A 10,425-nucleotide genomic window follows, 5' to 3' on the forward strand; every position below is an offset into this window, starting at 1 on the left:
ATTTCCTTATCCAAGTTTCTTCCTTCCTTTTCTGTAACTCTTTCATTTTCTTGAATTTCCTTATCCAAGTTTCTTCCTTCCTTTTCTGTAATTCTTTCATTTTCTTGAATTTCCTTATCCAAGTTTTCTTACAAATCCCAAAGCTCTTTCAAAGTACCTTTATAGGTTCTAGTTTTCTCTGGTTTGTTTTTCTGGTATCAACTGTGAGAAAACCAATAACTTTATCACACTGAAATAGGAAAAAACATCAAAAACCATAACTTTTGTTTATTATTTAAACAAATCTATTCCCTTAGGTTTCTAGTGATGAAACAATTGTACTTTGCTCTGTTTAAAACAATCATCTTTGATGGTAATTAATAGTTTATTTGTAACTAAAAAAAAGTCTTTTATTTTTGTATTTTTTCTGAAGTCTGTACCATTTCTGTTCCAGCTGAAGAAGTGATCAGCGATGCTGATATCGATGGTACGTAACTAGACAGTCCTGATCATTTCATAACCATACTTGCTTCTAGTGATTAATACTATTTGATTAGCTCGTAGAAAAATACAACTGTAATACCTCTTTGAACCTTGCAACCCCAAAATTTATAAATGCAGTTTACAAAAGATCTTCATTTAAATATAAATAATTTAAGTATAAATAGCCAAACAATTATTCTGTGCTGATGAAGGGAAATAACCTGGAAATCGCGATGCACAGATATTGTTTCGAGCTGAGTTGGGGTGCTAGATTCCCTTGTTCAAAAATATAAGGACACAGATCATGTCTTATAGCCAGCTGGAGATGATGTCTCCTGGGGCTAAATTACAGCAACATTTGTCCTAAATCAGGACTGCCATGTTATGTTGGCAAACAATCTTTACTCCAAAATACTGTTGCTGAATATCGCTCGTGAGATTTACAAATAGTAATTTTCTAAATATAAATAAACCTACATATTCAAATATATATAGTCCTAAACAATAATCTAAAATATTTTGTTATCCCCAGTTCGCAATGTTGCTGTTAAATTAGACATTAATTCTTGATTCATAAAAAAAATACCAATATAGATGAGAAGTTAGACAAGATATGTAAGGTGATGTCAATGAATAAAGACAAAGGACAAGATATTATATCACTCTATGTTGAATGCTTCTTTTATATTTTGGGAAAGCATTTCTTTAGCAAATACAAGACAGAAAATAACCCAGTAGTTCATAGAAAAAGTGTAATTATTGGCACGTCATTCTGGTGTATTGTGATTCTTAAAGGAAACTATTCTGAGATATAACCAAAGCATTAAACAATCTACATAGGGTGATATATCATCTTGTCTTTATTTATTGACATCATTTTACATATTTTGTCCAATTTATCTGTATTGTTTAAAGGTTTTCTTAAATATACTTACATCAATTAATAATCTATGTAACTATTTTCTCATACTGAACTTTTGATAAATTTTTATAGCAATAATAATACTTCAAATATATTTTCAATGAAAAGTATTGAAATTTCTTATATAGTTAGATATAATTCAAAGACAGTGAAATTTTGATGCCAAAACAATAAATCAATAATATTTATCTTTATTAATTAACAACATTTTACAAAATTTATGTATTTATATATGCTTGTGGTTTTAAATATCATATAATTTAGTTACTTTTTTTTAGTTTAAATCTGGCTGGAGTTGATAAAAAAAATACCAGAAATATATCGATTGCTTGCATTAATATTGATAATTATTTTTTATAACTATCATACATTGCAATCACTTTTATCAGTTTTAATTTTTCTGAGAAAGCTTTTGACAATTTTTACATAGAATGCTGTTTGGTAATAATTTTTGTTGAACATTATATCATGACGTAGTTTACAAGGATTGTTATAAATTCAAAAAAATGCAAAATAATCTAGTTTTATTTATTCAAATTGTAAATGTCTATTGACTCTTAACTTCCTGTAAGACCTAATAGCATTTGGAGACTATATCAGTCAACTACTCCTGAAACACAGGATGTCACAAGATTCATACTAACCTTGTTCACATTCATTTTGAAGGGAGTAAGGAACTCTCTAATGCAAGGGAGAAGACTCTACTCTCTTCCTCTGTTAATTTATTGTTCTGTAATGGCATTATTACAGGAATGGGGTTTTCAAGAGGATGTTGTTTAGAGTTAAAATAATTAGTTTTACTGTAATTATCCTCTAATGCAGTGGTTCCCAACGTGGAGCCTGAGAAAATTGTGGCAGGGCATGGTGCTGTGGTCACCAGGCACAAGGTTCTCATTAAAGTGATTCGCTTTTTTTTTTCTTAGTCAATAATGTACATTTTTTTGTTTGTATTCAGTACTTAATAAAAGCGTTGATAGATTCTTTTGTAGTAAATAATTGATGTAAAATATCAAAAATAAAGTTGTTGTTTTTTTCCCAACGACTGGTGGGGGCATACATTTTCCTGGAAAGTTATAGTGGAGCCTGGGGGGAAAATAGGTTAGGAAATAGCTTCATCTTCAAGCCTTTCTTCTTAATCTTAATACTTCATAGTGTTGCAAAAGAGGTCTGCTTATCTGACTGGATGATGATCATCTGGTGTCTTATTTTAGAATTGGTTAAGAACCATGAAAAATCCTTGGAAGGGTAGACTTGTGTTGTTGGTTCCTAATTAGTTAGTTTCCAGGACAATAGAGTGTAATCTCCAAAAAAAAAAAAATGGTTTTGTTAGGAATGCAAGAAAGAAGGAAAAACAGGAATGTACTGTTTTACATTTCATGCAAACAATGTCCAAGTGGTGCACTTCACTGCATAATAATATGCAGTGAATAATTTCTTTAGATGTAGTGAAGTATTATTACTTAAATGGTAAACTTAGAATTTCAGCTGTGACTATGACCTGCAGAGGGAAAGTTTAGAGAAGTGTTATTCTTGTTGACATTTGGTTGAGATTTCTATAAATCTTATACTGTACAACAGTGGTAGTGAGTGGGCATAAAAAAACCTACAGCAGTTGCCTAACAGCAGCTTCTGCAAGGCCTGTTTTATTGGTGTCAACAGTTATTGGAGAGAGAATGGTGTATGGAGGGGGGAGTTGTTATCACTGGGGTCCGTTATGTTGAATCTGTTACTATTGTCATTACTATAGATTATATAAACTTGAAGCTATTTCTATACTGACACTCCAATATCAGTCTGGGTGTGTGTATGTTACATTTGGAAACAAAGTATAACAAGACTCTATCATTCTATCTACAAGAACAATTATTAGGAAGAAAATTTACCATTTTGGGTGTGTGAGCAGTGTTCATTCGGTGGGCCTGGAATATATATTCCTGATAACCATGTGACTGCCCTAATTAAGTTGCGCATGCTAGGTGGAGGTGAATTGTTTCTGTTGCAAAGATAGATCACAAGAAAAGAAATCCGATATGGCAACTTTGGTGACCATCACAAGTGAGATGATAAAGGATGAAGAAGCATCGTAAGATGCAGTCTTGCTCACCAATACAACCCGTATCAGAATGGTAAAACTTGCCATAAAAAGGGAATAATGTTAACATTACAATTAAATTTTAATCTTATAATAAATTTCTAAATTCTAAGTTGTTTTTCTATATATATATATATATATATATATATATAATATGCTCACAATAATTTGTGCTGTGTATAAAATAGCTGACACTTTTTATACATATATATATAGATATCTTTTTTTTCTTATCAGAAGACAAATTTTCGGCACCAATTATTGTTGGTAGGTATTGAGTTGAAGCTTCAAGCATGGTGTTCTCCTACTTAAAAAACTATTTTGTGTAGTTTTTTTTTTTTTGTAAACTGATTAATTTTGCAGCTGTTTCTTGTATGTCAAAGATTTTGGGCTTATCTATCAATCTTAGAAAACTTAAAATGGTTTTATCATAAGTTTAATTATGCATGCAAATATTTTTAATCACTTAAAATCTTGATGACTTTAAAATTACATTTCATATTAATATTACAACAACAACAAAAAACAAACAAGTAGAACACACACACACACACTCACTGCTTTTTTTAAAAAAATGTAGTTAAGACTGTTCCACTAAGAATGTTTGTGAAGAATGTTTGTCTTATTCAACAGAATTGATGTTTCTGTGGGTTTGCAATAATAATACTTTTATTAATTATAGTAATGATGTCATTATCGTTACTGTGCTGTCATATATAATTTTTTCTTTATCAATTTCTGATGTTTCGTGTTAGTTAACAGTGATCTGTTTTATCAATGAAGTCTTTAATCATAAGTCTTTAATCAGCACCCATTTGTGACACTTGATTAACATCTTATTTTCCTTACTAACCCAGTCTTCAGAGAGCAACAGCTGCATATTTGCTTAAGTAAAAGTTGGTCTAAGTTTCACACTATTTATTTATGTCTGTTTTTTCATGCTAGCATGGGTTAGATGAATATAATATTGAAGCGTTGTTTAATAGGCCAAAAGAACTGACACCCTTTCATAACTCACAACTCACAGAGCCCAAATGTAAACACAAACCTACACATATATGATAGGCTTCTTTCAGTTTCCTTCTATCAAATCCTCTCACAAGACTTTGGTTGGCCTGGGGTTATCATAGAAGACTCTTGCCCAAGGTACCACACAGTGGAAATGAACCCTTTGTTGTTTAACCTTTTGCACAGTATCTCTCTAGTTTTTCACTAATTTTCTGCTATTTTTTACACTTTCTTGTCAATAGTATCAACATTCTGAGACTAAACGTTGATCTGCCTTTTCTTTTGCTTTCATTGCACTGCAGTCACGTGTGAAAGGTTTTACTCAAACATATCAACAGCAGTACTCATTTCTAAATCTGGTGCTTAATAGTCTCTGTTTGTTGTACTGCTAAGTTACAGGACAAACAAAACCAGAATTTGTTTTTTACAAAGCAATGTCAACATGCAGATATATATTTCTTTATTGGCCACAGGGGTCTAAACACAAAGGGGACAAACAAGGACAGACAAAGGGATTAAGTTGATTACATTGATCCCAGTGCGTAACTGGTACTCTATTTATTGACCCCAAAAGGATGAAAGGCAAAGTCGACCTTGGTGGAATTTGAACTCAGAATGTGTGTGTGTATGCCTCTCCCCTCCCAACTGCTGCAGCCCAACACTGCTCTCTTAATTCTCTCTCCCTCTCTCCTGTCCTCCCTCTGCTAACTGTATCATTACTGTCACTTCTTTTCTATCTTTATATACCTGGTGCCAGTGGCATGTAAAAAGCACCATCCGAAAGTGGCCGATGCCAGTATCCCCTGACTGGCTCCAGTGCCGGTGGCACATAAAAGGCACTATCCAAATGTGATTGATGCCAAGGCTGCCTGATTGGCTCCTGTGCCAGTGGCACGTAAAAAGCACCATCCGAGTGTGGTTGATGCCAGTGCCGCCTGACTGGCTCCCCATATCAGTGGACATAAAAAGCAACCACTACACTCTTGGAGTGGTTGGCATTAGGAAGGGCATCCAGCTGTAGAAACACTGCCAGATCAGATTGGAGCCTGGTGCAGCCGCTGGCTTTCCAGACCTCAGTCAAACCATCCAACCCATGCCATGATGGAAAACAAATGTTAAACGATGATGATGATGATTTCATCTCTTACTGCATTCCCCACACCCTTTTGTACCTACATGAGCTCCTTACTCACATACCCTGAGCAATCCTTTATATCTACATCCTTTTACCTTGAGAGCACATCCTGGCACATTGTCACCATTTCTCTCACTGCCCCTTACTCTTCCTATCTCTCTCTCTCTCTCTCTCTCTCTCTCTCCAACTGGGGTAACCATGTATATCTCCTCTAGAGCAAGAGACCTGTTTCTGTGCCCCTATCCTAAGCTCTCCTCACCTGGCACAAAGCCATTTCCTTTAATACCACTTTTCCCATCTCAGCTGAGGGATCTTTGTCTTGCAAGTTATGTGATCACCTCACCAGTGCCAGTCCGCTCTGTAAAATGGTTGGCTTTAGAAAGGGCATCCGGCTGTAGAAACCCTGTCAAGGCAGACAGTGGAACTTGGTGCAGTTCTCTGGCTTACCAGCTCCTGTCATGTATTGGTCAGCCCAAGGCCATCATTGTAGACTCTTGTTAAAGATTCCATGCGATGGAAGTGGCCATGTCTGCATCCAAACACATATTTTACTTATTTTATTTCAATTTTCTTTGTAAGTGGAAATGAATGTATGCTGTTACTCTTCTGTAGACGTTGGAAGAACTTCCCTTCTGCTATGTCCAGGGGGTCTGGGGTTGCTTCCAATTCCTGACCTCAATTTTGTGTTTTTTATTGCTTCTGTAGTAAAAAATGGATAAAGCAGCTGCTCCATACAGTTTATACAAAAAAATTATCTTTAAAGAGTTTGTTTTACCAAACTGGTTTCTGTAACTGATGCCGTGTTTATTTTGCATGATGATAATTACAATTAATTAGTTGTTAATGACTGGTATTTTTGTTTAGTTTGGGTTTAATGTTTTTGATCAATTTATATTTTGGCATTTACTGTCATTGTTTTTCATCAGTTTTCCTGCAAAAATATCTCTTATGACTCTGCAAAATATTTCATTCGTGTTTGTCCATTTGTCAATTGAAACCAAATTGTGGCATCTTTTGAAAGTCATTTTGGCATCTAAATAGGTCTGATGATGATGAGAATTTCTTTTTGGTGAAGCAGTTTGGAGAGAAGAGATATTGAGGCAGTCCTTCAGCTGTTTGCAATTGTAAGGGGATTAAGCATCCTTGCTCTAAGATATTCCTTTTCTGATTTCAGATTTTTTTGTTCTTTTGTTGCACCATTCCTCTTCATTTAGAAACTGGATTCTTGGTATTATAAACTCAAATTGCAGCTAAAATCAATTTACAAAAAGGAAAATTTAGAAATTATTTTCTGAAAGTAGTGTATGACATCTGTCACAGATGTTAGTGAATATTTTCTCTCTAAAATTGCGTGGCAATTTTGATGGATAGAATTTCTTTAACAAAATTTTCATTAATACTTTTGTCACCATGTTTCTGTTGAAATGCACTGTCTTTGTTTCAATTAATTTTGAAAATAATGAAGAATTGAAATGACTTTGCCATTATTTAGCTGCTGTTTGAAAAATGAATTAGCATGAAATTTCTGTAGATTTTAATTTAGATCAAGTTTTGAACAGGAAGTTTTTTATCATAAAAACAGGGGCAGCACCATGCAGGTTGGTATCAAAAGAACTAAACTGTTAATTGAAATTCTAAATTAGTTTTCATAATTTAGTTTATCTTTTAAAATTCTTTTTGCTAGTATACCTTTTGGTACAAAATATAACACAGTACATTCTTCTATTTTACTCCAGTTTGACAACTTTGTGACCAATAGAACCAATTCAGTTTTGGTTTTGTCAATTCTTATTTAGTTTCACTGAATATTGGAACCTAAAGCTTAAACTTCAATTTCTTTACAAATCTGATCTTTTTTTTTTTTTTTGAGGAGACCTATTGAGTCAAGTACATCAACATCAAAATGAAATGAAATCACAATCAAATGGAAATTGTAGTTGTGTTCCCTGTGCCAGTAGCACGTAAAAAGCACCATCCGAACGTGGTTGATGCCAGCCCCCTCGACCTGACTGGATTCTGTGCTGGTGGCATGTAAAAAGTACCATCCGAACATGGCCGATGCCCGCACCACCTTGACTGGCTTCTGAGCCGGTGGTACGTAAAAAGCATCATCCGATCATGGTTGATGCCAGCCCCCTCTGGCCCCTGTGCCGGTGGCACGTAAAAAGCACCTACTATACTTTCAGAGTGGTTGGCATTAGGAAGGGCATCCAGTTGTAGAAACACTGCCAGATCAGACTGGAGTCTGGTACAGCCTCCTGGCTTGCCAGTCCCCAGTCGAACTGTCTAACCCATGCCAGCATGAAAAACAGACGTTAAATGATGATGATGATGATATTATAGAACAATATTGTCCTGGTAGTTAATGTCTTTAATTAACCAAACCTGTAATTTAAATGGTTGTGCTAACAAGAAAAGTTATCCTTGTTTCGTAATTCAAGAATATACAGATCAGACCTAAGAGTTAGGAACTTCTTCCTATCAGTAGTTGGCTTTGTGCTCCCTATATATATATATATATATATATGTATATATATATATATATGTATAATTATTATTATTATTAAACTCTTCTCACTCTTCATGGCAGAAGTAGAGACAAGGAGAGAGTAAATATAAAACTCAATGATGGAATTAATTCTTTCTTGATTTAGAAATTTGTTTAAATTTATGAAAGACAAACATTTCGTTAGACAAGGCAACAGTCTTTCCAGATTAACTTTACCAGAAAGTCTGCTATATATTGCCAAACTCATTAAACCAAGGTAAATCGAAATATCAGCAGTGAGGTTTGTGGCTCTAAAGCTGACAACATAATACTTTAATCAACTCAGTCATTTTTAAATGAAAATGTTTCACATCAATCTCATACTTTTTATAAAGTTAATAACAATTTTCTGTTTTGGTGATTTTTTTTTATCCAACACTGGGATTTTCCATCAGCATAGCCATGGGAGTCTCAGAGATAGCAAGTATTTAGCTGTAGCAGATAGTGCCTGCCATGAACTAAGAAAAGTTGGGCTGGCACCATTAATTTAGTCACTTGGGAAAAAATGAATTCTATGGAAGATGTTTTCCAATAAACATTTCTTAAGCCTGCTACCTCCGTAACATCTTGAAAAATGGCTGAGTAGACACCAGTTAGTATTCCATCAAGATTCTGTTAAGAACCAAATTAATGTTTGGATACTGACAGGAACCTTTAGTAGGTATTGAGGGAAATATTGTTATGAAGGAAGGCTATCTCAAAGATTTTAAATTGGGAAAAAGGTGTTTGATATATTTCATTCTTGAAAGAATTAAATATTTTTGTTTCAGAAGAGACTAGCTGCACTTCAGATGTTTCTGTTGGTAAAATGGAATAAATTTTTTGGAAAAATAGCATTTGACTTGCTGAAGTAAATTACTTCTTGACTTTAGTTTAAGGAGAAGAACGGGTTTGTTTCTTTACTCATAATTGCCCAATTCTCAAAGATAGGGGTTCTCAACTGCAGCCCTCAAGCATTCTTCCAGCAGCCCTTGATGGTCTTCCCTCTATAAATAGATTTTTCTTTAACTGACTTGTGTTTTATTTTTCTTTGGTGTACCCCCCAAAATAATCCAGGTTTTGGATCTAGCCCAGATATTAAAAAGGTTGAGAACCACTACTCAAAGATGTACGGACCTTATAGGTATTTTTGTAAGGAAGAAATATTTGGAAACAGCAAAGGTTTTCATATGAATAGGAATGAAAAGAAAATTGCAAGGACCACACAGGTAAATATACCAGGTAATAATCTTGGTAAACATACCAGGAGCATCAGGTAAATATATCAAGTAGATACCTTCTCTCACAGAATCTATATAACATGTTTATTTTTTTAATTGATTGCAATATACTTTTGTCAACTGAAATATTTTTGTGAGCGACTTTCAATGTCTGTCGCAGAGACTGGTTTTTATTACAAAGACAAAAATGTTAGTCATTCAAATGATAAAAGACTATATGGACTTGTTTCATATCAATCTCATTAAAATATTTCAAATACTTAATTACAGACTAAATTATCTTGGATGTTGTTAACTCTTTAATTATATTAATTAATATTAGTCTGACAAAGAGATCTGTCTCTCTATTGATTTTAATTTCTTGTAACATCATAAACTATGTAAATTGTAAGTCGTTAGAATATATAATTATTGCCTCCCCCTATTAATAAAATTATTGTTATTAAAGTAGAAAGCTAGCAGAATAGTTAGCATGTTGTACAAAATGTTTACCATCATTTTGTCCATCTTTACAATCTGAGCTCAAATTCCACCATGATTGACTTTGCCTTTCATCCTTTCAAAGTTGATGGAATAAATACCAATTGAGCTCTGGAATCAGTGTAATTGATTAACCCCTCCCCTAAACTTTCAGGCATTGTACTTATAGTAGAAAAAATTATTATTATTGAGGTGAGCACCATAAGAATAGCAGTATCAACATCTCAGAAAACCTAGTTAAACGTCTGGTCATTTCACAGATGTTAAAGAAAACACCATGAATATCACTCCACATTTCTCTTTAGTTAAAATTCTCACTTTTTTTTAGAAATGCTAAACAAATGGAGTAGGGGAAAACAGTAGAGCACTGGCCTAAATACCATGCAACATTGAGTTTTCTTTTTTGAATTTAAATCTTAAAGAGGGTAGCTTTCTTTTATCCATTATGGTTTCATAAAGTAGCTGTTATTTATTATTTTTACCTTCACCTATGTAATATATATATATACATACATACATATATATATATATATATATATATATATATATATATATATA

The 10,425-nt window shown here is 33.6% G+C and overlaps 1 protein-coding gene across 1 annotated transcript in view; it reads left to right on the forward strand.

Annotated features, from left to right (window-relative positions):
* The window catches only part of LOC106873546 (uncharacterized), a 63,201-nt gene that overhangs the window by 25,819 nt on the left and 26,957 nt on the right, over window positions 1-10,425 (forward strand). The window contains exons 11-12 of the mRNA XM_052968603.1: window positions 434-466; window positions 3,693-3,743. Coding sequence (XP_052824563.1) covers window positions 434-466; window positions 3,693-3,743 — 84 coding nt within the window. The remainder of the gene's footprint in view (window positions 1-433; window positions 467-3,692; window positions 3,744-10,425) is intronic.

The sequence above is a fragment of the Octopus bimaculoides genome, chromosome 6 (assembly GCF_001194135.2).
Source record: "Octopus bimaculoides isolate UCB-OBI-ISO-001 chromosome 6, ASM119413v2, whole genome shotgun sequence".
Taxonomy (NCBI): Eukaryota; Metazoa; Mollusca; class Cephalopoda; order Octopoda; family Octopodidae; genus Octopus; species Octopus bimaculoides.